Source organism: Grammomys surdaster, unplaced genomic scaffold (genome assembly GCF_004785775.1).
Source record: "Grammomys surdaster isolate TR1022 unplaced genomic scaffold, NIH_TR_1.0 1129, whole genome shotgun sequence".
Lineage (NCBI taxonomy): Eukaryota > Metazoa > Chordata > Mammalia > Rodentia > Muridae > Grammomys > Grammomys surdaster.
Window position 1 is genome coordinate 472,241 of NW_021605548.1, and position 27,480 is coordinate 499,720.

At 47.2% G+C, this 27,480-nt stretch overlaps 1 protein-coding gene across 1 annotated transcript; it reads right to left on the reverse strand.

Annotated features, from left to right (window-relative positions):
- Nucleotides 1-11,218: 11,218 nt before the first annotated feature.
- Nucleotides 11,219-21,092, reverse strand: LOC114634835 (gasdermin-D-like). The gene is made up of 11 exons (XM_028783431.1): nt 21,019-21,092; nt 19,863-20,086; nt 19,451-19,643; nt 18,757-18,925; nt 18,396-18,498; nt 18,127-18,177; nt 17,765-17,830; nt 17,447-17,619; nt 16,774-16,926; nt 15,734-15,783; nt 11,219-11,318 (listed from the first exon to the last, which is right to left on the reverse strand). The coding sequence occupies exons 2-11, from the start codon at nt 20,080-20,082 to the stop codon at nt 11,219-11,221; spliced, it is 1,278 nt and encodes a 425-aa protein (XP_028639264.1). The 5' UTR covers nt 20,083-20,086; nt 21,019-21,092.
- Between the last annotated feature and the right edge of the window lie 6,388 nt (nt 21,093-27,480).

Here is a 27,480-nt window from a genome sequence, read left to right on the forward strand (position 1 = left end):
CTCTCTCTCTCTCTCTCTCTCTCTCTCTCTCTCTCTCTCTCTCTCTCTCAGATACTCCCTCCTGTACCTTTGCCATTGAATCTTTAACTACCATTTTCCCACTTCTGGATGGTCTCCAGTATGTTCTTCTCAATTTTCTACACCCTTAGGTAACACAGAAAAAGTAGCTGTCCCTTTACACACATACACTGATGGGCCTCTTGCCGGCTTCTCTCATCTCGGGAGCACACATGTATGGGGTTTCTCGCAGGATGCCTCTCAACTTTGAGTAAAGGCATCCTAAGCCCCAACCTATGAGGCTGCTTCTGGGACACTGTTGTTTGAGGGGCGCGCGTGTGTAGTCGTCTCGCCGGCAAAAACATACACACACACACACACACCAGAATCCTTCCGTAGAAACACGTTTATTCCCATAAACCAAAATGGTGGTAGAAGACGAAAAAGATGGAGAAAGGCACTGTTTTATACCCTAGAGCAGTGTAATCACCTCTCATTGGCTGCTTACTCGTAGCGCGCCAAACGCCGTGGGATGGGCTTAGCTTTGGCGGGCTTTACCATGGCACATGCGCAGTTTATTTGTTTACTAGGAAGAATTATGGCTGACAGCACCACCTAGCGATGGCGGACTTTGCCAGCACCTGCCGCGGCTCCCAACAACTGCCCCTTTATTGTTTTAAAAAACAGAGGGTGGTAGGGGTCCCTGGGAAGGTTACGTAACTCCCATATTTGGGGGTCTCACGGCAGGTCTGAGTCTCTCAGAGGGTGGTGCTCAAATGTGTGAGGCTTTACAGGGTGCCTATACCAGAAGCCCTAGGGTGCAGCGGCTGAGGAATCTGTCTACTGGCTATTTCTTTTTTTTTTTTTTTTGATTTGTTAAACAGGCACTGGCCAATGTCCCGTGTCTAGGCTGACTGACATTTCTCCACAGCCAGCACCAAAGAATGGTGAGCTCTCTGGCTAGGCTACGAGGGTCGCGCACCCACACCTGGCATTCTCAGAATGTGCGCCCCAGGTAGTGGTCACTCGTAATGCCTGTCACCGGGTAATATCACCATTCGTGGTGTACCTCTGGCATATGAGATCAGCTTATTCCCGTCGTTGGGACCAATTGGCAGCCGGCCTGGAGACAAAAGGATGGAGTTATCTAACTGGCTGTTCTTGGCCTGTCTAGTGTGGTACCGGTTATGACTCAAACCTCAGGCCGATCGAGCGAATTCCATCTTGGGGGAATAAGTGTTCAAGAACCAACAGTTTAAGGCAGTCTCCCTTACCCTACCAGGTGCAATGGAAACGAGTCCTCTGGGTGCAAGGGCTAAGGGGAACAGAAAGAGATGCAAACACCCATCCCTGTGCAATGGAGTCATCTCCTAGGGGTGCAAGGGCTGTTTGTCTCAAAATTCAGGTACCACAGCTACACAGACAAGGATCAGTCAGGCCAAGACTCCTCACTGACCCAGTGTAATGGGCAAATCTTCTGGGGTGCAACGCTGATGGCCTAACATTTAGCACCACCACTCGTGAGGGGGAGACTGCTTATAATTGAGGCAGTGATAACCACACTGCAGGGGAAGCCCCTAGTACTTTGGAAGCGCCTGTGCAAAAATAGCCTTGTCAAGATTATGTTGAGCTCTGAGTTTGCAACCAACCAAAAGATGAATACTAGTCCGCAACATAGGGCATACCAAACAGGCCTACTCCCACCCACTTAAAAAAGGGAAGAAAAGGAAAAGAAAAGAAGAAAGCTGAAGAATTTCAGGAGGACAGTCCCTCAGTCAGGGACAGATCCACGCGCGTCGAGTTGATGTTCACCACAGTTGCTCTCAATTTTCTGAGTGTCTCACTGAAGTTTTCTGAGCAGTTTCCTGTAAGATACTGAAACAATTTTCTGGACAGATTAGTTACACGAGTAAAGTTTTTATACTGTACACTGGTGATGTAAAGTGTACCCTGTTTTCTCTCACATCTCAATTGGGCTAGTTGAAAGAGGATATCCAATCTCTCTCTCACTAAATCAAGGCGTTGATTAAGGATCATTAGCCCGCCTTTTAGTTGGGTACTGGCGGAGGTTTGAAGGTTAACAGTCTCTGCCACCGTGGCTGACAATTGGGGGTAGTGCCCACCTGAACAGAAGTAGACATAGCAATCTCAGTGGCAGTGGCGGTAACGGCACTAATTAATATCATCGTCACTATGGCTGCAGTTATACCAAAATCTCTTTTTTGTCTAAATAATGACAGAGTGGAAGGAGTCTCCACGGGGATGGGAACCCATCGTGTGACTCTGGCAACCATAGCGTGAGTGAATCTTTTAGAATTCCAACACTGGGACATCTAGTAGGTTTTATTGGTACAATTCTTAAAGATGGAATTTGATAAAATAAACAAAAATACTAGGAACCTGTATCCCTTGGATCAGCACAAGGGCTATCATCAGAGCCTGGAGGGTCTGTCTGGGTGTCACCTTCCAGTATCGCGAGTCGCCTCGTCAGCCGCTCTGGTAGCCAAAACGGATTGTCTTCTTCCTGTGGAAACACACAGACCGCTCCCCTGGCTTTTATTAAAATAGAATCTGGACCTTTTCATTGTCCGGTCAAGATGTCTTTTCATTTCACCATCTCTTTTGGCCTCTCAGGCTCTAAACAGTGACGGTCAGCAGCGGAATGGCCCTGACTGTCCAGGTTTAAAATATTGAGGGTAAAAGGTGTTTATCTATTCCTCATCAGTTGATTGTCAAGGGGAATTAGGACTTGTATTTCCCTTGAGTATATTCAACATAGGTTTATGTTCTTTTATGGTAAGCTGAAAATGAGGTTTTAGCCAATTAATATCTGTTAACAACTTTTGAGAATCACTTTTCTGGAGCAACAAGTACTCTAAAATCTTAAAGCTCATTGTACTAGAGCAAAGGCTTGTAGAAAAACTCTTTTAGAGAGATCAGCCATTAAAATATACAATGAATAATATATACTGAGAGATTTAAACGCTTTAACCTTTTGTATTAAAGCAACAACAAATTTTTTAAGGCCATTAATCATTCTTTGAGGCAAGCTTTTTTAATGAATGGCTTCATGGGCTCTCAAAAATCACAAGCAATTTCACTTAATGCAAACCTCTCACCTTTACCAGGAGGTAAAAGAACTGTATAGAACAATCTTTTAAATCTATAATAATTTTTTATATGCATTTACTTGAATGGCAGCTGGAGTAGGCAAGTCAGGCTGTAGTGCCCCATTAGTCTTATAAATCTTAAATTTGAACTTTCTCTGTGTAGCCCTGGCTGTCTTGGAACTCACTCTGTAGACCAGGCTGGCCTTGAACTCAGAAATCTGTCTGCCTTTGTCTCCCAAGTGCTGGGATTAAAGGCGTGTGCCACCACTGCCCGGCCCTAGTGTTTTTGAATTAATTGAATAACCAACTCTTTTTAGCTGAGTGAAGTATCAAATAAAGCCAAGCTGAAGGCAATCTTGTCCTCCAATAATTGTTAAATAGCCCCAGTATCTATCAATCTTTTAAAACCCTTTTTCTTTTAATTATTAATTTAAGATTAGGTCTCTTGTTATGTTTTTAATCTTGGCCTATATCCTGAGGCCTGGCCCAAGGATTATCTTTTCTGTACCAAGGACAGGTTTGTCAGGTAACCTTGGACACCTGACTGTTGTTTAAGCCTCTGTTCCTGGGACAGTCACTTTAAAAACTATCTAAATTTTCACATTTAAAACACTCCCCATCTCTATGGCTCTGTGCAGTTATGGCCAGACCCTGATTGTATGAGGGTGCAATTTCATTGCAAAGACAAGTATCTAAGTCTGTCTTTGCTTGTATGATTTGAGAGCTGTGTGGGCAGTTTAACCTGATTAACATCACACTGACCTTGTCTTACAAGCACGTTAAGATCTCAGTCTGCGTGTCTTAATTTAAATGTAAATGTTCTAAATCTCTAGCAGGCCAGCATTGTATCACAACTTGTTATAAATATTTATATTTAACTCTACCTGCTGCCCCCTTTCTATAACATGGGCGAATCAAAAAAAAATTTTAAACTTAAGATTACAACTGCCAACTGCAGCCAATGGAATACTGGCAGTTTAACTAAATTTTTAAATATCTTTTGTAACATTAGAATGTAACCATTAATTTTGAGAAGCAAAAGCAAAACTAATCTAAACAATCTATCTTCTCTAAAATCAACACCAAGCAGACCATCCCTATGTTACAAAGTTTTGCCGCCAATTCTCTACGCATAGCTTTTAATCTCATTGAAGAGACATTGGTCTAAAATCTTACTTTCTATATACCTGGTTTCTGAACGACTCTAACACTGAGCTAGTTCCACGCCACCTTTCGTTATCAAAGTTGTAAATTTCTAATCACACCCAATAATTTAAGCCAATAGTCTATAACCAGGACATGTAGAACATTTTTATACTTTTAAAACCAATCCGAAACAACAATGAAATGGCTACATATCTTATTTTTAGATCAAACAAAATTTCTTGTCTTTCTAGCTGTAATTTCAAGAGAAAAGCACCTTGTCACAGAGGTTTTTCTAGGACAAAACGACTCTTAGCTTCCTTACAAAACCCAAAATGCTGCTGGTCTCTTTTAAAAGCAGCTTATGTCAACCTCAATTCCTGAAAAGACTTTTTTAGCTCCCAAAGGTTGGATCAAGCAGTTTTAACGATCTTTCTTTTTGAACACGTAACAAACACAGAACATTTAGACAACGAAACAAAAGGCAAACACAAACACGTGGACATTGGCGCGCCAAGGACAAACAACAAGGAAGGACCTCTAAGAACTACAAAGAATTTTAGGACGTCTCCCGAATTCTCTGCTTCTAGATGAACTCTGAAATAGCCTTTACATTCTTTTTGCTGACACAGCTCAGAGAGAGGGCACCTGTATTTTTTAAAAACTCTTTCTCTCTCTCTCATATTTAAAATGTAACTTTTTATCTCGTTCATTGGAGATGTAGCGGGCAGCTAATTTAACACTTCAATACCCTGCTTTCTAATTCTTTTTAACCCTGCTCTTCCCGCCTGAAGCAGTTTTTAGGCTGCAGGCAATTTAGAATTCTCTTGACCTATGTTTCGCTGTCACCTCCTAGGCAAAATCGGCACTGGGCCAATTCCTCATTCGCCTAGACTGTCTCCCCCAAACCACTCTTCATCTGAGTCCTCTGAGTCGGAAGTTAGCCCCTCTGACTCAGAGCTATCACGCCGCCGTAAAAGGCCCGGCTCCTTTACCAGATACAGAGGTTTCTTTCTGAGGCTTCCTGTTCTCCCATCTCTCCCAAGAGCGTTCTTTCTCTCATTTCTCATCCCCGTGAATTGGTTCTCGGGGAGGCCTGATTTCTTAAATACGTTTCTTTTCTCTTTTCCTTTCTGAATATTTAAGCGCTTCCATTTCTTCTCTGTTTCTGACATGTGGGCCTGTAATTTGTCTACCACTCTCCAGCCCGCCAAGTGGCTTTTCTCATCCTGCAAAACCAGAAGGAAGAGTACCAGCACTGCCTGGGGAGGGAGACGAAAAAAATCAAGACCAGACATATCTCTCAGAGAGCATCACCTCGTTCTACGGTTCTGGATTCATTCCACGCGTGGATGGCGAGCGGCGGGGGGTCTTCTGAAAACGTGCCGGCGATGGTAAATTCTCCCGGGTTTTTCGGCACCAAATGTGAGGGGCGCGCGTGTGTAGTCGTCTCGCCGGCAAAAACATACACACACACACACACCAGAATCCTTCCGTAGAAACACGTTTATTCCCATAAACCAAAATGGTGGTAGAAGACGAAAAAGATGGAGAAAGGCACTGTTTTATACCCTAGAGCAGTGTAATCACCTCTCATTGGCTGCTTACTCGTAGCGCGCCAAACGCCGTGGGATGGGCTTAGCTTTGGCGGGCTTTACCATGGCACATGCGCAGTTTATTTGTTTACTAGGAAGAATTATGGCTGACAGCGCCACCTAGCGATGGCAGACTTTGCCAGCACCTGCCGCGGCTCCCAACACCCTTGTCCCCATATTTCGGTAATCTCCACCCCTGCGTCCCTAGGGTGGGGACATCCCTGAAGTCAAGGCCTGCTGCTAACTTACAGAGATCAAAGACAAGGTCTTCCAGCTGGGCACAAGTCAGGTGTTCCACTGTTGTAAACCAAGCCATAGTTCCAGTGGAAGAGAGTACTTGCCAAGTCACTTTGGAAAGGTTGTGTGGGATGCTGAGGCTCAACATGGGAAGGAAGATACTCTGTAGTCATTTAATGGTTTCCTTGGCCTTGCAGAATGGCAGGTGATCTTGAGCCTGAGGGGGTTGCTCAGGAGTCTGGCTGCTCTCCATTTGGCATCAGGTACAGGTGCAGGTCTGAGTTAAGTGCAGTCAGGCAGTTACTCCATTGACTTCAACAGAGGTCTGGATGGTCATCAACACCAGAACAGCCTCTATTACTTTGTTTACTCGTGTGGAAACTCTGGGGGACCTGCGTTATACAGATCACTAAGTGTAGGCCTCAGTTCCTGGTGTCTGATCTGGAAAGCTTATAATGGAGCCATAATATACTTACTAGCCTGAAACGTCATTTCAGGCAGGAGGAGTCAACAGCCGGGGTTAAGGGAGTGGGGGTCTCACACAAGAGAGGTGTTTTGGGCTCAGAACAGGGCCAGGACAAGGGACACCACATAGCCAGCCCCAGTTTCCAAGGACAATTTAGTTAAGGTCTCTTTTTAGGGTTCTGTTCATCCTCTTTACCTGCCCTGAGCTCTAGGGACAGCAGGAACAATGGAGCTTCCAATTAGTCCCCAATATCTCTGACAATCCCTGACTTACCTTAGAAACAAAAGCATGACCTTATCTGATCCAATTACCTTGGGCACTGGAAACCTCAGGAAGATTTCTTCTAATATCTTCTTGGATAGCACAATAGCTGTTTCCTGCTTGATGGGGAAAGCCCCAACCCATCTAGAGATAGTATCTACAAGTACTAGAGGGTCTCCATATTTTCCTGGCTTAACTTCTGCAAAATTGGCCTCCCAATATACTCTAGGCTGTTCTCCCATAGGTATTTTTCCCTGTTTACTCTTGGCCTCATAAGCATTTGCTTGCTGGCATACCTTGCACTGTTCTACTATCTCTCTGGCCCAAAACCTGAGGTCCATTATACATCTTAGATCCCTTGACTGCTTGGATGTGTTCATCTCTCAAATGAGTCCATCTGTGCATTTGGCCTAGTAAGTCTTTGATTTGCTTTTCACGGAGTATAGTTCTCCCTTCATGTGTGCACCATTGTCCTTTTTTCTCTAGGTAATAGTTGGTAGGGTGGCTAGCAACCTGAGTCCTTTCTTCTTCTGTGTGTGTTTAAGTGAGGCCATTTGTTAATCTAGTCCCATTCCCTAGTGGGTGTCTCTTGCAGGCCCATAACCGAGAAAGGCTCCTGCATAGCCACTTCTGGAGCCACTTGATCTGTCTGGTTATTGCCTTGGGTCACTGAGTCTCCTCCCGTCTGATGTTGTGGGCAACAAATAGTACTCACAGTTGCTGGCTTCATCAAGGCATCCAAGAGATCCAAGATTTCTTCTGTTTTGAGCAGTCTTCTCTCTTGGTATATAGCCCCGTGGACATGGGCTGTGGCAAAGGCATACCTGCTATCTGTGTAGATGTTAATTTTCTTTCCAGCCCCAAGTTCCAAGGCTGCTGTCTGAGGTGACAAGCCTGGGGATGGGGAGTAGAAGTTCAGCCCAGATGACATTTGTGCAGTCCACCATAGCAGTACAATTTTGTCTCTGACCAGCTTGGAGAAAACTGCTCCCATCTGTGAAGCTGGTTGCCTTGGCTTCCTGCAGGGGTAAGTAGGAGAAGTCTTTTCTCCACCCATGGGTTCTCCAATTGGGCCAGTTAGTTGCAGCACATCAGGCATTAAGTGTATCTGGGCCCCCATCCTGGAAACTAAGTCTCACCCCAACAGAGGGTAGGGACAGTCTGAGATGACCATAAATGAATGGGATACCCAGCCCATCTCTAAGTCCACCGTTCTTCAGGTAGTCCCTGAATAAACACATTTTGGTGCCAGTGGCTCCTTGGAACCAAGATCTTTTCTTGGAAATGGGGCCATAGGGTTGTAGGAGGACCGAGTGTTGAGCCACTGTGTCCACCAAGAGTTGAGTGGGTCCAAACCCTGTCTACCCCAATCACTGTCTTCACTCAGAACCAATACCTTCACCATTTGGGGGAGTTTTTCAAAGGCCTGGGATTTCCTGACCCCGGCTTCCATTTGTTTGGGCTCAGAAGCTGGCTCCTTTACTTGCAATGTATACACTGGTCCTTGTCAAGGAGTGTCTGTCTCCCTTCCACTGGAGTCTCCCTTCTCTGCTTTCCCTTAACTACTATAGCCAAGATCCTCAGTAAATTCCTTTCCTGACACCATTCTTTTTCTCATCTCTCTTTCATCTTCTTCCTTTCTTTTTCTTTGCTCTTTTTCTTTCTCCCTGTTACGGTAGACTCCCTCAGCAACCTACACTAAATCTTTTAATGACTTATCCTGCCGTCCCTCTAGCCTCTGAAGGATTTTCCTGATATCTACTAGCCTGGTCTGTAAAGGACACAGTGTGTACTGACAGAATGCCTCTATGAGCCATTCTAAAAAGGCTGTGGGCAACTCATCTGATCCCTGCTTAACCTCACATGCCTTGGTCAAAATTGGTGGGGCCTCATGTGTCCACCTTGAGACTTGCCAATGAAATCTGCAGGTAGGCTTTTAGGTGCCCCTTACCTTCTGCCATATTAATGTCCCAGTCAGATCTGGTCAGAAGAAACCCTCTGTTGACGACAGCCTGATCAATTGATGGTGCCTCCATGTCTGAGGGAACATTCTTTCTTTCTTGTATCCTCCCTTGCTCCTGATGGCCAGAACCTACAAGGGTCTTGGAATAGAAAGGCTTTTATGAGTGTGTGGGGGGGTCCTCTACTAGATTCATCCAGGTAACTATATAGGGCACTTGGTCTGGGTGCCTGAGGGATCCTGGTCTAAAGACTCTTTCCTCTACTGCTTTCATCACCTGTATGAATGTTTCTATTGGTGAACCCTACTTGGAGGTGGGCCATTTGGAGGAGAGAGTAAATAACTTGTCCTTCTTTACTACAAATGAGTATTTGCACCCAAACAGAGGCCTATTGTTTTGGCTCTCTGACTCAGGGCAGCCTGTAATTTTTTGTGGGACTGCATAAGGGTATCCTGGGTCATGGTGGAGCAGGTGCCTGGAACCCCGAGACTCTCCAGATTCTGGGTGAGAACCGGCAGGAGTTTGGTGTCCCCCAGAACCCAGGATCCTGAAAAGCAGTCAGGTCTCCATAGAATTACATAGGCCAGGCTATAGGCCTCAGGCCCTAGGGATTTACATACTAATGAAGGCCAGAAGGCAGAGCAAATTAAACATGCCTCCCCCAGATCCTCCCCCAATCCTCCCCCTTTCTTCCTCCCTATATAACTCGGGACTGCCCTGAGTTCTTGGGGGTATGCCTAGATCCATCTATCATCTGCCATGACAATAAACCTTTTTGGAACCGAGGACTTCCTCATGTTATTGGATCCTGTCATCACCAAGGCCTCCAGGCTGCTGGAACCATAGGATTCCTCCCAAACGTGGGACCCACCACAGTGGTGGAAGCCCCTCCAGGGCCACACCACAGAGGCGGCCTTTTAAAGTTTCCCCACAATTTTTCACAGCAGGTGACCTACCTGCAAGCAGTTTGTCTCAGAGGTACCCTACTCAAGTCACGTGACGTGTCTCAGTGCTACTAACTCACCTTTTTAAAAATAAAAAATGTATAACTATAACTGTCAAGTGAACAATCTTATATTTCTAGTGAATTTTTGCCCAAAATTGGTGTCCCACCTAAAAAGGATGGTAAGTTGAAAAGCTGTGGCTCTACCTGGACCACCATGTTCTCCCACCAGAAGCAGCCAACAGCCAAGGTCCCTACAAGCAGCAGGTGGGAAGCCCCTTGCAGGCACATTTGGGGTTTCCGGTACCCCTGTGGAAATTGGTGCTGCAGAGTCTGGTGACGCTGTTGCTGTCTCTATATGACTCCAGTCAGGATGCTGCTGAGGTCAGTGTTCTGTCCCATAACTGTCTCATCCAGTTCTTCCCCTCCTACCTTGTGGCCTCTCTGAAGGTTTTATGCTAGGGACAAGAACCTCAAGGACCTTTAGGTCCAGGGCTTCCTTTGGGCTGCTATACTGAGCACCTTGCCCTGGGCTTTGCCAACAATTTTCTGGCCACCTTCCCTTTCTTTCCACCAATGGCCATCTCCTGGACCCCTGACCCTGTTTGCTTCCCCCATTGCAGAGCTCAGAGTAGACACTAGCCCACTGTGATCAGGCCCTTCGATGGGGCCTGCTGGAGGAGATGGTTACTGTGGCTTACTACGACAGCCCCAAGGCTCTCAGCCATGTCTGCCACCGCCTGGTTAGTAGAGAAATCACCAGGGTCTAATCAGCTGCTGACTTGTCATAGGAGTCTAGAGTCCACTCTCCTTCAAAACAGAGCCTCCACCTGAGCTAAACTGGACCACCATGTTCCTATGAGGCCAGGTCATGTTACCTGTTCCAGCCCTTTGTTCATGAAGGACTGAAGCTTTTGTCCTGTCATGAGCATTTGTGTTCCTAGGTTCAGTGGTATCCATGTCATGTTCAACATTTCCTGAGTCAAACCCAGGGTCGCTTGCAGAGCCCACAGGACACCTGGCACAGGGCAGCCACTGTGCTAATAGGTGAGGCCAACTAACCCACTTAGGGCTCTGAGAGCTGGGCCAGCGTTTTCTAGGGCTGGGCCAGACCTCACTGTTTTGCTTTGTTATAGGTTTCCTGGTCTATCATACTAGCCCCAGAGGAGTTAGCCAGGACTTGTTGAACTCTCTGTTCGTGGTGAGAACCAGACCTAACATTGGGTAAAATCCTGGAGAGGTGAATGTTTCTGGAGAGGAGTGAACAGGACAGAATGGGTGAGGGCAGGTCCCAGGTTCCTCTTCCACACCTCCTGTGTTGTCCCTTTATATAGACCTAGGATAGCTGCAGGGCGACCCAGTGTCAGTGCTTTCCTTGGCAGCACATGTGTCTTCCCACACAGGTCCAAACACACAGGCCCACTCCCTTCTGCTTCACCCACCACCATTCATTCCCCACAAGGCCCCATCCACTCTATGAGGATAGTCCATTCCTACGCTGGAGCCTACAGGCCGATGGAGCTGCCTTGAACCTCGTTGAGCCAGCCCTGGTATCCAGATTTGTGGGCGCCGTCCACGCGGTCACCAGTCCCCACGATAGCAGCTCTGCAGAAGAGGCCTTACTGATGATGAAGGGTCATTGTGGGCCTGGTGCTGGCCACTGGTGGCCCTCACCCAGAAACTATTTTGTATGGGCCCACGATGTGAAAACGGTGTTGCAATGGCACATTGTACCTCAAGTGTTTTTTGTAGTCTTGGTCCATCTATTTATTCTTTGCCAGGGCAGCCTGTTCACTCTCTAGAGTGTCCCCTTCCTAGGACTCAGTCTGCCTAGCCAGAGTCCTATGTGTCATGGCCTTCCTAGTTACATCAGTAATCCAGCACTCCTGCTTCTTCCTACCTCTATTCCCTACAGTTGTTCTGGCTTCTGTGCCCTTTGTTCAAGAGTAATTGACCTGTTCTCCTGTCCATCCCTGTTGTCCCTACTCCTTTGGATAATCAACCCATTTCCTATCCCCACTCATGTCAGAATCCACCCATAGAATGGTGTTTTCTAGAAGGTGTCTCTAATATCCTTTCATGCTGGAGAGCCCAAGCCAGGATTGCACCCCTGGGTTGAAGTATGGTAGCAAGCACTCCACACCCATCAGACTGTGAATGAGTATGTCATTACCAAAGGTCTTGTACTGATCTTAACTGGGATGGTATAGTTGGATAGACAGAAAGTGTCAGCCACAGGTATGACCCCAGCCCTCCAGGCACTGGCACAGGCAGCATCCTCCACATGGAATGGATACCCTGGAATGTCCTCAGGCTCAGGGAGGCCCCCTCACAAACACAGGGTATGCACAATGTGCTGATGAGTAGGGGGCTGTCTCCCCACACTGGGGTCTCTTTGGGACAAGCATGGGATCCTATTTACATTTGCTTCCAAGCATCTACATGGAAGGCATTCAAAATAAACCCTCTGCTACATGGCAGAGCTTGCACATCTGTCTGAAAAACTGGTTGTGAGGAGCCAGGCTTGGCACAAGATCTAGCTTGGCTTGAGGTGAGCAAAGCACTATGCACAAGACCAAAGTGAGGTTAGGGAGATGGCTCAGTGATTAAGAACACCTGTTTGTCTTGCAGAGGATGGGGTTTCTACTCCCCGACTCCACATGGTGGCTAACAACTCTCTGCAACTCTAGTTCTAAGGAAACTGAGGCCCTCTTTTGCCTTCCACAGGTAGTAGTACATGAAGGTGTGCTTGGCCCATAGCCATTCAGACAAGATTCCCATATGCATAAAATAAAAACACTCCCTCCCCCCTTTTAAGGGCTAATGTCAGTCTGAAGGCAGGACTCAAGTTCCAGTAGCTTAGGACAAAAGCTGGTCAGGGTCTGCATGGGCTCACCCTATGTCAGAGAAACTGGCAAACGGTTTGAGTCATAACCCTCACAGGACCACAGGTGGTGGCACAGCTGAGACAGGAAGATCATAAATTCAAGCCAGCCTGAGTAATTTAGTGAGACCTTGCATACTTAGTATTTTCCATGTTCCATCATGGCTGCTCTAGACCCAACTGGGCATCCCTGTGGGCCACGTTCTCTTGGTCCCATTACATGTTGGCTCTGCTGCTCTGTCCTGTACTCTTCTCTGGCATAGCTTCTCTCCTCCTCCCTGTTTTCTCCTTGAGGTCCAAACCACCAGAAGAGGGCATCGGATCCCATTACAAATGGTTGTGAGCCACCATGTGGGTGCAGGGAATTGAACTCAGGACCTCTAAATGAGGAGCTTGTGCTCTTAACCTCTGAGCCATCTTTCCAGCCTGAACTTTGAACTTTTAAACATTGTTCAAACTGTATAGATTATGGGGACTTTTGACATTGGACAGGGTTCAGCCTGGAAGAATAGAACAAAAGTAGATAAAATAGATTGACTAAAATAAACTTTTCCTACTTTATAACAGAGATCACAAACTTACACAGTAAAAAGAATGATTTATTAGTGTTTGATATTCATAAAAAAGACTGGTTGAGATATTTTCTGTTTGTCTGGAGTGCTTTAAAACTGCAAAGGCTGCCAGCCCAAAGCAGGCAGGCTATCAGATAATAAATGTGTGTGTTTTGGCTGAGACTTTCTGTAGATATTTTTGAGTTGAAGTTATAAGGGTAATAATAAAAATAAAAGCTCTTCTCTCTGTACTCTCTCATTGTGACTGAATTTGTAACCCCACACATGTCCAGAGACAAAAATGAATTAGTCTGTATTTCCAGGATCATCTATCATTTTTCTATGAAATCTATATAATTCAAGAAGCAACCTGATTGCTAGTCAGCGCTGCAAGATTCCCCTGACCTCTACACCTGACTCAGTCCTCCCGTGATGACTTAGGCAATAAAAAAATGATATAAGGTGAACAGGAGAAATGCTTCTGATTCTGATCCCTCACTATGTTACTGCTGTATTAAGCTTCAAAAGTTTACTATTAACCAATAGAGTTCTGATCCACTGTTAGTCTAACTCTGATAAAGCCTTCCACTGTTGACCCACTATTATCATAGTCACATGCTCAGGATTTTAAATTTCCTCTTGTTGTTTTCTAAATATAGACTTAAAAGTGTTTCTCATTAAAAAGGCCCGTCTAATCTACATACATCCAGCCTTCTGGATAGAGGAAAGAAGTCCCTCTTTCACAATCTCTAATCATACTGCAAATCAGGATCTAGGGAGCTCTTGCCCCTTCTGTCTCACAGAAGGTTTGTCTTCCCTGAGCTCACCTTAAAGAGTCTTCATGATTTTCACCCCAAATCATTTTCCAAGCCTCTACAATGACACAAAGGTATGGGTCTACTGTCTTTTCTACAATGTGAGTTTCAATGTAGATTACAGACAATGATGTCTTAGTCACGGTTTCTATTCCTGTACAAACCATCATGACCAAGAAGCAAGTAGGGGAGGAAAGGGTTTATCCAGCTCACACTTCCACATTGCTGTTGGTCACCAAAGGAAATCAGAATAGGAACTCACACAGGACAGGAACTTGGAGGTAGGAGCTGGTGCAGAGGCCATGGAGGGGTGCTACTTACTGGTTTGCTCAGCTTGCTTTCTTACCAGCCCAGGAATGACACCACCCACAATAGAATAGGCTCTCCCTCCTTGATTACTAATTGAGAAAATGCCTCACAGCTGGATCCCATGGAGGCTTTTCCTCAAGGGAGGCTCCTTTCTCAGTGGCAACTCCAGCTAGTGTCAGGTTGACACTTAAAACCAGCCAGTATAAATGATAATGCTAACCTGTCTAAATCTTACCTCTTTGTGTAAACTCAGAAGCTTCAGTGGCCCTACAAAAGTAGAGGATCTTAACCTCCTCAAGACTGATAAAGGTGAGACCTCCATGTTCCCCGAGGAAACAACAACCCTGATGGAGACCCAGACTGAGTTACTCCACAAACTGTCTAAAGAATCTACCCATGGGCTGGAAAGATGGCTCAGTGGTTAAGAGCACTTTCTGCTTCTCCAGAGGTCATGAGTTCAATTCCCAGCAATCACATGGTGGCTGACAACCATCTGTGATGAGATCTGATGCCCTCTTCTGGTGTGTCTGAAGACAGTGACAGTGAACTTACGCACATATAATAAATAAATCTTTAATAATAATAAGAATAAGAATAATAATCAAAAATTAAAAAAAACTCTGACCATTCAACCAGGCCATATCTGAGTTCCACACTTTCTGGCAGCCTTTGCTTTTCACACAAGGCTAGCCCATTCATAGGACAGAGGATACTAATGTAGAGTGAAAAATTATAGATACTGGGTATATAGAATTCTTTTTAGACATATAAAATATTCTTTAGGCTTTCTTTATAAAGATATGGAGAAACCGAGGCATGAAACAAGTTAGGAATGTGGAAAGACCAGTCACCATTACTGGAACTGGCCTATCTGCAAAGAGAAAGGAAAGAATGCAAGTGAACTAGGTGGAACAAGCTGGGAACCAAGCTGAGAACCGCAGTGACAGGGCAAGGCCGGAAGTAACAGGGCAGGACCACATTCTTGAGAAAGATAAGCGTACAGAGATTTTTCACCTGACCCTGACTCCCGTAGGTTGGGTTCCTTTGGAATGTTCCACTATTTTTATGTTATACCACCCTAGCAACCCCTAACCCCCTCCCCATTCCTTGGTTTGTGGTTTTTCCCTTTAAAAACCCATCTCGAACTGGCTGTCGGGGTCAATTCAGCTCCTGCGTGGGCATACGAATTGACCGGCAGCTAGTTGTCACGTCCTAATAAATCTCGCAATTGCTCTGGTACATGGTGTCTCGAGCAGATTACTGGGTGGCCGCGACTTTCTGAGACTTGAGTGAGGGTCTCCCCTCTGCGGAGGTCTTCACTAATCTATTTTCCTTCTAGATCCATGCCTTCCCCTCTGCTTCTACAAATGAGATTTTTGAAGTCTGCGGGATGACAGACAACCAATTGTTTCTGCACCCATAGTTCCCGAGCTGGAACCCAGCAACTCCTCACACTCTCACCTCATGCCATTCCTCTTCAGCAGGAAGTAGCCACATCTGAACAGGAACCCCTGGACCCAAAGAGGTTGGCATGTTAGGATGTAACCCCTGCTCATCTCTGGAATAAGCCAGGAAACCCCATCTGCTTCTCCTTCCCCCAAACCTGCCTGCACAGAGAAAACTCTGGGGTAACTTGTCATTACTTCTCATCTCGGAGTTTCCGGCCAGGGGCTCAGTTTTTGACCATGGATGGACACAGTCCCAGCTTCTAGATCAGGTGTCATCTCTCCACTTCCTAGAACCACAAAACCTTCTTGCTTTAGCCTGGATGTACAACTTCCCTGACCTCCACATGTGACATCAGTGAATCCACCTGAGAGATGCCACCTAAGAAACCTGCCATATCTAGTTTTAATCTGGTCTAATCTGGCCTGTATTTGCATCACTGAGAAAGAAAGCACCTGTCAGGAAGAACCTGTTGCTACTTCTACCTCTCAGCAAGCTAAGGCTGAGCTGCACTAAGTAGATGGTGTGGTCCCCACCAAGTAACAAACACTTGTCCTAGGTGTGCAAGCTCCCAGGGGTGATCAAAACCCCTTGGCCACATCAGTTAGAAACATCTTCTCCCTAGACACAGAGCCCAGGAACTCCCCTGTGCCATGAGACTTGTTGATTCCCAGAATCTGCCTGTCTGTAGGACACAGGAGTGAGGTGGTAGCCATCCTATCCATCTTGATTCTGTGTGGGCGAACCCCACCCTTCCCCATCCTACTGATGATCCAGTATTCCTCAGAAGCGCAGCACTATGCTTTTGTTTGTAAATGTATTGATTTTTTCCAACTCCTGTGTTTCATTGCATTCTAACCCTGTGACTGAGCTGGGTACTTGGTTTCCTACAGGCTGGGGTTGGCAAGATTCTGCCCTGGCTGAGAGAAGGACATGGAGATGTTGCTGGAAGGGAGACCTGCAGGCTAATGAGGTTTCTGGCCTAGACTAGACAATAGGGCCAGGGAGGCATAGAGAGCACATGTGGGGCCCTGAGAGGTTGGTTCCCAGTGCACCTGGGGGGGTTCCACCTGCAGCCTTAGGCCACATTCTTCTAGCAAGACCCAGGTGGGAGCCTCCTCATCCCAGCTGTCCCCAAGGAGCCTGGAGGGCAGGGACAAAGACCTCTGTCCCTGCCATGGCGAGTTCTGTTCCAAGATGTGCTCCACCTACCAACAGAGGAGGGTAAGAGGTTACAAATGCTGCCTGTAGCTTGTGCCTGAGAGAAGCAGCACTTTCCCTTGTCAACCTCGATGTTCCCAGGGACCCATTGCACCCCCAAGGCCAAGTCTTCTCACCAACTCCCGCTGCTTTGACAGTACTGTTGTCTCTAGAGCCTTAGCCAGCAGCTGCCTCTGAGTTTCACTCAGCACTGGGGAGAGATCTGGGCTGAGAGAGGGTTCCAGAATGCCCCATATAAAACCTAGTCCTCCCTTCCTGTCCCCTCTAATGCCTCCTTGGGCTGCTCACCATTCAGTGCTCCCAACAGGTAGAAGATAGGGGCTGCGAGTTTCATCACCAGCTCTCCAGAATCTAGCACCAGACACTCAAGGATGCAGCCTGCTGGGCCATCCAGAGGCTCCACCTGCCCCCCAATGTACAGGCCCTGCCCTAGCTGAGGTAGGGATGGAGTAAGTGAGACTGAGCAGGATTGGCCAGACCCTGTCCACCACCAGCACTCTCACTCACTGAGGCCTCTAAGGCTTCCAGGCCGGGCTGGTCCTGTAAAATCCTCCCGATGTCCACTAGTAGCTGTTGTTTCAACTCCATTTTTAATCTCCCAAGTTCTAAGGAGCCAGCCTTCACCTCTGCACACAGGCCTTGGAAGTCTTCCCTGAATTCTTCTTCCTCAGGGATTCCATCTGGAGGGACAGAGGGAAGTACCAGCTGAAACCCATGAGGTCTTGGGGAACATTAGTTAGGAGGGGTAGGTCCAGGGAGCAGATGCAGAAGCTGTAGAGTTCCAGGGTAGTCAAGGGGTTACTGACATGAATTTGTGCTGCTCACCAATGGAGTGTAGTGCAGTCAGCAGATTAAAGCAATGGCGCTCCCGGTCCACTCCTCTTCTGTGGCCTAGGCAACAAATCCGGATGGTGGAAGGGGAAGAGCTGTTCTGATTAGTGACCCAGGGACCATTGTATCAAGTCAACGAGGGCTGAGATCTTTACCTGGACCTTCCCAGACCCATCCCTCCTACTAATGGCAGCCCAGGGCAGATGGAAAGCTAAGCAGGCCCAGCAACATCACCTGAGTTGAGCCTCACCCATTGTGTATACATGTGTATGTGTGGTGTGTGCCCACCTCATGGCCTGAGCACAGAACTCCTCAAAGTTAAAAGGCATGTAAGGCCAGAGGGTCTGGGACCTTACCTGAGTAGGGCTCAAAGGTCCTCTGTTTCTCATTCGGGAGGAGAAGGGTACCTAGCAGCAGGCAGAAGCAAACAGGTCATCAATCCATTATCCCCAGGGCTCCTGAGACCTCATGAAACCCTTCCCCTATGACCCACATCTCATTCCTGACACACTTTACCATCCTGTCTGGGAGATCATGCAGCCAGATACCCACAGCATCCCCTGGCTAGCTGAAGTGCTTCTCTGCCACAGAGTCTGGATTTTAGAGACAATCCCTTGCCACTTACCCCATGTAAAGCCAATGACAAGTTTGTCCATTTGGAATGCAAGGATGCTGCCTGGAGGAAGGGTCACCATCTTCTTCTGGCTTTGGTGGCCCTTGTCTTCACCCTGAAGGATGGATATGGGCTCAGGGGGGTAGAGTGAATAGCTAAGAGTGGAGTGTTGGTGACAGGCTTGTCATTGGTAATGGTTGATCCAGCCTTTGCAGTTCCAGCTAACTGGGCAAGTGGGACTATTGCTTACTACTGGAGGGGTCTTAGAAGAGTCTTCCATCACTGCCTGGGATGTTGCCCTGGCTTCTAAGATTCCTGCCATTGCTCTGTGCCCAAGTAGGACTAGGCTGGTGTTAGGAGTAGCATAACCTACCTTGAAGCATGAGGCTCCAGGCACTGTAAACTGGCCTGAGCCCTCCTGACTGTGGGTCTGGGTGACCTTCACCTCCTCCTTTGTCTGCAGCACCTTGGTGATGACAAACACATCATCCCCACGCCTCCGAAGCTGTTGCAGGATTGTATTCTCAGGCTGCTGCAGGTGCCTACAGAAAGATTGCCAGGGCTTGCCCATCATGGACTAGCCTCCCTCCCTACATTCCTGCTGACAGGTGAGATGGAAACGCTAGGGAATCCAGGAGTCTGTGGATACCAGGATTGGAAATCCTTCCAGGGTGATCCTAGCAGTGTCTAGTTGCTTGTGAGAGTAATGATAAGTTCAAACACAGAGAAGTGGATGCCTGTGCCTATGGAGGGACTCCATTGTGTATGATCCATCAATGTTCCAAGTCCATGTCACCCTTTTTCCAAAGCAACCAGGAGCTCAGCCTGATTCCAAGGGACTCGGGCCCTTTCTTGATATCCTGATCTTCAGGATACAGTCCTGGCAACCGAGGTTTAACATCCCTCCCCACCTGACATTGTTTATACTGTTCCCTTCCTCTTGGGTTTCCCTTGTCCAGTGCTGAGAGATACTGCCTCAGAACCCTTCTGATGCCCAGAACCCAGAAATCTCCCCAAGAAGCATGGCTGCTCAAGGTAAGAGAGCCGTCATCCCTTCAGGGGCTCACCTTTCACGCTGCATCATCATCCAGGTCTGCAGATTCACAAGCAGCATACACACACTCATGGGGACCCTGGCACTGTCAGACACTGCAGCCTCACCAGAAATTCTCCCTTCTCCCATGCCTGACATCACCACACTGCCCTGAATGTTCCAATCGACGACATCAGAGACTTGGAAGTGGCCAATACACTCCAGTTCTAAAAAGAGAGCAGCTCTACAGTCATATTCCAGTAGCCACTGCCTTCTCTTTCCTCTGTAGCAATGGGGCCTTTAAAAAACTCCCCATTCTGGAAATAGGGCCAGAGGGGTAGAGCTGAACGTGCCCAATAGGATGCCAGGCTGGGCTTCGCCCACTCCCTTCTTCTATTCAGTCTGGGGGCTCAGGATGTGGAAGAGGGGGGCAGGTAATGAGATACCTGGTTCTGGAGCACTGGGTTCCAGGATGTCCTTGATTGACATGTTGAGAAATGTATAACGGGGTTTCCAGAAACATGAGCTTGAGAGTCTCCTGCTCAGGAGGCTGTAGGGCTTGAAGCTGGTTGAATCCCGAAGGCAGTCCACTAGGATGAGATCTCCTCTGCTGTCGCCCACCTCCTGGATCACACTTTTTATCTCTCTCTCAAAGGCTGATGTCATGATCCTGGGGGCAGATGGCAGAGGTCCATAATCAGTTGCCCGCAGCACTCAGAAACCCCATCTCTTCAGAGTAGCCTTGCCTTGTTAGTCCTGGCACATCCTGCTCGACCAACACAACACAGAGCACTCTGTTCACTCTGTGGCTCACTTATCTGTCTCTCCCTGGGGTCTCCGGCACTTGACTGAGGAGGAAGAGGAGATAGCCTATTTCAGCAGGTCCTGCACTATCCACACCATTAATTACTGTGTGTCACCCCTGGCCCCCTGCTGAAGTCTAAGATACCCTTTTGCACTCCCTGGGTGAGGGCCAAGGCTGGGGAAAGAACAGGAGTCCTCACTTTTAAGGAACTTGGCACAGGAGCCCAGAGCAAAGCCAAGTGTTCGGTGGTTCCAGGGTTCTGTGGTTTCCTCCAGGCTCTGTGAGTTACCTGACCTCCTCAAACCTTCATGAGTCATAGACCAAAACAGGCCTGATGCAGACAACCTGTGCAGCATAGAGCAACAGTTGCACCCCTAGGAAACCAGGTCTTTGGCCAACGGTGGAGAGTGAGGCAAGAAGACCCTTGGGGATCAGGAAGGGACTTGTGGGCCAGGGAATCTGCATTCAGCCAAGAAGCCTAGAGAGTGCCCTGTCCCCCTCCCTTCCCGCCTCCTCCAAGAGCATCCTCCCTCTGCCAGCTTCAAGCCCAAAACAAGCTGGTCCCACTGTATTCCTAGTGGGTGGCCTCCATAGAGACTAGATCCTAGCTGCTAGGGTCTCTCCAAGCTGTCTGGTATAGTGGGGCTTCTGGAAGGCTGAATCCCCAACTTAACAAGCAGGGATCAAGGCCATAGAGTAGAGACCACACCAGAGTAGGGGCAGCTGGGCTCTGGGAGGGGCTTAGTGGTAGGGTGGCTCACCAGGATCTTTACCCCTACCGAGGTATTTCGGCTCACCAAGCAAAGCAAGGACGAGCTGGGGTGCTGGGGAGGGGTCTCTTGTTTGTTCAACCCGGGAGTAACCGGAGACACCAGCCAGGGCAGTTCTAGAGAGGTCAGGACACGAAAGTGAAACCGTGAAGCTGCAGGCTGATTCTTTCAAGTAGCCTTTCTTCCTGGAACAGTGGGGCGTGGCCTGCCCTAGGGTCCTCCTCCTTCCCAGAGCCCAGAGCACTCCTGGGAAGTCCCTGGGATCAAGGTAACAGGGGAGCTTAGTTTTCTTTTGGTCTGTCTTCCTACAGCTTCAAAGTGCTAATCCTTTCTTAAACACATGAGCCATAGTAAAAAATCAGAATGGACTTCTCTAGAGGTTTACAACTGTGCCAGTTGGCAGCAAGCAGGTCGTTAGTTATCAGGAAAATGCAAATCAAAACTAAATAGCATCAAGCTCAGCGGTTAAGAGCACCAATTGATCTTTCAGATGTCCTGAGTTCAATTCCCAGCAACCACATGGTAGCTCAAAACCCTCTGTAATAGGGTCTGATGCCCTCTTCTGGTGTGTCTGATGAGAACAATGGTGGTGTACTCATATACATAAAATAAATAAATCTAAAAAAATAAGCACTGTGAAATCAAACAGATATGTGTATGCCAATGTTTATGGTAGTATTTAAAGTTTTTCTTGAGATTTAAAAAATATTTATTTTATGTGTGTGAGTGTTTTATCTGCATGCGTGCATGTGCACCATATGTGGGTGCGAGGAACTCAGTCCTGGTCCTCTGTAAGAGCAGCAAGTGCTCTTAACCCCTGAACCGTGTCTCCAGGTCTCTGTGGTAACATTTGAAAGAGTCAAGCAGATCACCCTTAAGTGAACTGAATGTCCATCAACTCATACATAGATTTTAAAAAATAGTAAATGTGTGTAGTATTTTTCCCAGTTCTGGACCCTGCCCACACCAGGCAAGACTGTGCCTTATAACTAAGCTCTGTCATCAAACCACAGTAGGGTGCTTGCATGGCAACTGGGAGGCATGAATACACTTCTAAGATACACTGCAGAATGTGGATGAACTTTGACAACATGGCCACAAGCAGAAGAAACCAGACCAAAACCAAACCAAACCAAACCAAACCAAACCAAACCAAACCAAACCAAACCAACCAACCAACCACCCCATCACTGTGCAAGTTATCCTGTATGAAATCCCGAAAAAAAAGTCAATCTGTTAGTGTTTGCCAGTGACTAAGGGAAGGAAAAAGAGGGAGAAACTCCTAGTGGATTTGGAGTGGTGTGTGTGTGTGTGTGTGTAATAGCCACAGAGGTTTATTTATCTATGCACTTGTTTATTTAATTGAACTTTGAGACAGGGTCTCTTTATGTATCCCCTGCTGGCCTGGAACTCACAAGATAAACAAGATTGACTTGGCACTCACAGAGATTCACCTGCCTCTGCCTCCTGAACGCTGGGCTTAAAGGCATGAACCACCTTGCCTATACATGTTTGAATATACTAGACTCCCAGAAATATGCACTTTCAAATGGCTGGAGTATATGTCATATGAATTGCTTCTCAATACAGACATTTATTCTAAAAGCTGTGGACTCCCAGGGGGCTGTAGAGGTGGCCCAGCAGTTAAGAGCATGCACACTCTTACAGAGGATTCAAGTTCTGTTCCTAGTACTCACATGGTAGCTAGTAATCAAGTTCCAGTGCATCCAGTGTGTTCTTCTGCCCTTCATGGGCACTACACACACATGGTAGACAGACACACAAGAAGACAAAGAATAAAATAAAAATAAAGAAAAAATGCTTTGAATAAACCTGGGGTTTAGTAGAAGCACTCAATCTAGCTGCAGGCTCCTCAGGGCCACAGTGTTCTGGTATCAGGTGCTGTGGACCTACCCTCAGCACACAGTTCCTCACAACCAGCCATCCCAGACCTCTCTTAGGCTTTGGAGCATTGTGTCTTGAGCCCCAGCTTTAAGGTAGGGCTCTTGAGAGTGTCCCTTCTCCCAGGCTTGGCCATTCTAGAAACAGGTTGCTGCCAGGTCCCTTCCTCCACATCTCCCAGCTCTTCAGGGATAGGATGTTTGCAGCCCGTCCGACCTTTGAAGACATATTGCTAAACAGATCTGTTCTCTACCAGGACCCCAGAAATCAAGAAGCTCGTTCATATTCTGACTCTAGAGATGTGCAGGCCCTCTCTATTGGAGGGGCCCATAGCTGTGGTGCTAACCTGGTGTGGTCTCTCCATGATGAAGACAGGGCACTGGACTGGATGGGAGCTTGACTGGTGCAACTCCTTGTTCACAGTTTTGGGACTTTAAAAATAATCTTAAATGAAAAGTTCTGGGTTTGTTGACTACTGATTCAGACAAAAGGGAAACATTATATTGTATTGAGAAAACCCAGAACCAGTTCATCAGGTAGAGGGTGTGTGGGGTTTGTGTCGACCTTGAGCTCTGATTGAACTCATTTGCTGGTCAGGAGTCCATCTCCTTGCTGGTTTCAGGAGGAGGCTCCAAGGAGTGTAGGGTCCAGTATAGATGGATGTGTCCAAGTTCGCCTCAGCTGCCAGACCCCTTACCTCCCCTTCTATATACCAAGGATATCTCCTCACCGGGTACCCCTGGTCCTTGTCTAAGCAGTACTGACCCTTATGAGCCTTGCTCAGCCTTGTTCCTTATTTCTCCCTCTCCAGTCTGGCCAGCTCTAGGTCAGGAGCAAGGACAAGTAGTCTTTGTTTATTTGTTTTGAGACAGGGTCTTTTTTTGTTTCCCTGGCTGTTCTGGAGCTCACTATGTAGATCAGGTTGGCCTCAAACCCATAGAGAGCCTGCTGTTTCTATCTGAGATGAGGTCCATTGGCCACAGCACCCTGTTGGAAGAAGCATTTTGAGTGCAGGGTGGTTCTTGCGGGTTTTCAGCAGGATGTGATAAGCTCTGCTTTACTTCTGTTTTATTTTTTGGTTTTCAAGAATTTGTATTATTCAGGACAGTGGTGGCGAACACCTTTAATCCCAGCACTTGGGAGGCAGAGGCAGGTGGATTTCTGAGTTCGAGGCAGCCTGGTCTACAGAGTGAGTTCCAGGACAGCCCGGGCTACACAGAGAAACCCTGTCTCAAAAAAACAAACAAACAAAAAAAAACAAAAAAAAACAAAAAAAAAAAAGAAAGAAAGAAAAAGAAAAGAATTTGTATTACACTGTAAGACTCTTGGGGATCCTTAGCTTACTAGAGACCTCCTTAATGTACGGGGGGGGGGGGGGGCGGGGGGGAGACATAAACTGATGCAAAATCAATAGGAACTTTGATGATCTATTGCACTGGGGCTTCCTACACCAAAGGTGGAGTGGTGACCCCAGGCAGCCCATTTGGTCAGTTTTTATACAGTTTAAGGGGTGGACTAGAGAAACAGTGACTAGGCACAATATGATTGGCAGAACAGTGTGACTTTTAAACTGATTGGTCTTTGAGTTGGCAAGGGTCTCCCTTGTCTGTCTGTAAGTGGCAAGGGTTGGTCAGTCCTGTAGAATATGTCTATGTGCTCTGGGCCTTCCCCACTAGCAGGTGGGTTCACCCCCCTGTGGTCTGAGGAATGTTAATCAACCTCTCCCTTCCTCCTCTGTTTGTTAATCCAGCCAGTGTCCTCTGACTAAGGAATGCTAATTAATGTCTTCCATGGAGGGGGGGCACAAGTGATCCAAAGTTCCTCTTCATTCCCCTCTTTCTCTTTGTGCATACTTCAATCTTGAAGCTATTGGATAGTTATGCACCTTATATCTCTGGTCCTCTGTATCTAGCTCTTGATATCGTTATCTCAGGATCATCAACTGTACTGTACCTATGTAATCTTTAGTAAAAGCAACTAAGTGGATTTAAAATGCAAGGGCCCAAAGTCAGAGGCAGGAACAAAATTATCAGTGGTTCTAACAATGTAGAAATCAAGGTAGGAAACTAAGGGGAGATCGAAGTTAAACCAAGACTCAAACTATCTTTGGGGTTTTTCTCTCTCTCTCTTGGCTAGACCCTCCAGTACCTTTGTCATTGAATCTTTAACTATCTTCCTCCCACTCTCTGGAGGGTCTCTAGTATGTACTTCTCAATTTTCTACACCCTTAGGTAACAGAGAAAAAGTAGTAGCTGTCCCTTTACACACATACACTGAGGGGCTTGCTGATGGCTTCTCTCATCTTGGGAGTGCACATCTATGGGGTTTCTCGAAGGACACTTCTCAACTTTGGGTGAACACACCCTAAGTCCCACCCTCTAAGGCTGCTTCTGTGACAGGGTTTAGATTCAAAAGTCCCTTGACCCAGACATTTGGGTAATCTCCACCCCTGTGTCTCTAGGGTGGGGATATCCCAGGAGTCAAAGCCTGCTGCTAACTTACAGAGATCAAAGACAAGGTCTGGCCACCAGGCACAAGGCGGGTGTTCCACCATAGTGGACCAAGCCACATTTCCAATGGCTGAGAGTACTTGCCAAGTCACTTTGGAAAGGTTGTATGGGGTGCTGAGGCTCAACACGGGAAGGAAGATACACCATAGCCATTTTATGGTTTCCTTGGCCTTGCATAATGGCAGGTGATCTTGAGCTTGAGGGGGTTGCTCAGGTGTCTGGCTGCTCTCCAGTTGGCATCCGGTGCAGGTGCAGGTCTGAGTTAAGTGCAGTCAGGCAGTTACTCCATCCACTTCAACGGAGGTCGGGATGGTCAACAGTACCAGGAGCAGCCTCTTTTACTTTGTTTAATCCTGTGGAACCTCAGGGGGACCTACATTAGACAGATAACTAAGTGTAGGCCCCAGTTCCTGGTGTCTGATCTGGAAAGCTTACAATCCAGACATAATATCCTTATTAGCCTGAAAAGTCATTGGTGGGGAGAGGGGAGTCAAGAGCCGGGATCAAGGGAGTGGGGGTCCCACACAAGAGGGGTGTTCTGGGCTCAGAACAAGGCCAGGACAAGGGGCACCACCCAGCCATCATCAATTTCCAAGGGCAATTTAGTTAAGATCTCTTTTTACAGTTCTGTTCATCCTCTCTACCTGCCCTGAGCTCTGGGGACAGTAGAAAAAATGGAGTTTCCAATTAGTCAGCAATATCTCTGACAATCCTTAATTTACCTTAGAAACGAAAGCAAGACTCTTATCTGATCCAATTACATTGGGCACTTGAATCCTCTGGAAGATTTCTTCTAATATCTTCTTGGTCACCACAGTAGCTGTTTCTTGCTTGGTAGGGAAAGCCCCAACCCATCTAGAGATAGTATCTACAAGTACTAGAGGGTCTCCATATTTTCCTGGCTTAACTTCTGCAAAATTGGCCTCCCAATATACTCTAGGCTGTTCTTCCCTAGGTATTTTACCCTTTTTACTCTTGGCCTCATAAGCATTTGCTTGCTGGCATACCTTGCACTGTTCTACTATCTCTCTCTCTGGCCCAAAACCTGAGGCCCATTATACATCTTAGATCCCTTGACTGCTTGGATGCACTTATCTCTCACATGAGTCCATCTGTGCATTTGGCCTAGGAAGTCTTTGATTTGCTTTTCACGGAGTATAGTTCTCCCTTCTGGTGTGCACCATTGTCCTTTTTCTCTAGGTAACAGTTGGTAGGTGGCTAGAAACCTGAGTCCTTTCTTCTTCTGTGGGTTTTAAGTGAGGCCATCCGTTAATCTAGCCCCAATCCCTAGTGGGTGTCTCCTGCAGGCCCATAACCGAGAAAGGCTCCTGCATAGCCACTTCTGGAGCCACTTGATCTGTCTGGTTATTGCCTCAGACCACTGTGTCTCTTCCCTTCTGGTGTCCTGGGCAACAGATAGTACTCACAGTTGCTGACTTCATCATTGCAGGGCATCCCAGAGATCCAAGATTTCTTCTGATGCCAGCAGTCCTCACTCTTGGTATATAGTCATGTTACATGGGCTGTGGCAAAGGCATTCCTACTGTCCGTGTAGATGTTAATTTTCTTGCCAGCCCCAAGTTCCGAGGCTGCTTTTTGTGCCGACGTGCCCGGGGGTGTGGAGTAGAAGTTCAGCCCAAAGACATTTGTGCTGTCCATCAAAGCAGCACCTGTTTGTCTCTGACCAGCTTCAAGAAAACTTCCTGTCTGTAAAGCAGTTTCCCGGCATTGGTCAGTAGGAGAAGTCTTCCCTCCACCGAAGGGTTCTCCTTTTGGGCCAGTTAGTTGCAGCACATCAGGCATTAAGTGTGTCTGGCCCCCATCCTGGAGAGTAAGTCTTAGTCCAACAGAGGGTAGGGACAGTCTGGGATGACCATAAATGAATGGGATACCCAGCCCATCTCTAGGTCACCGTGCTTCAGGTAGTCCCTAAATAAACACATTTTGGTGCCAGTGGCTCGTTGGACCAATATCTTTTCTTGGAAATGGGTCCATCTGCTTGGAGGAGGACTGAATGTTGAGCCCCTGTGTCCACCAAGAGTTGAGTGGGTCCAAACCCTGTCTACCCCAATCACTT

Bases quoted from the DNA above. Each gene is read 5' to 3' on its own strand.
- LOC114634835 (XM_028783431.1), bottom strand. From the start codon at position 20,082: ATGACATCAGCCTTTGAGAGAGAGATAAAAAGTGTGATCCAGGAGGTG. The intron at 18,926-19,450 runs GTGAGCCCCTGA...ATCTTTCTGTAG, and splicing joins ATGATGATGCAGCGTGAAAG to GCACCTGCAGCAGCCTGAGA. The intron at 18,499-18,756 runs GTAGGTTATGCT...TCCATCCTTCAG, and splicing joins CTGGAGCCTCATGCTTCAAG to GGTGAAGACAAGGGCCACCA.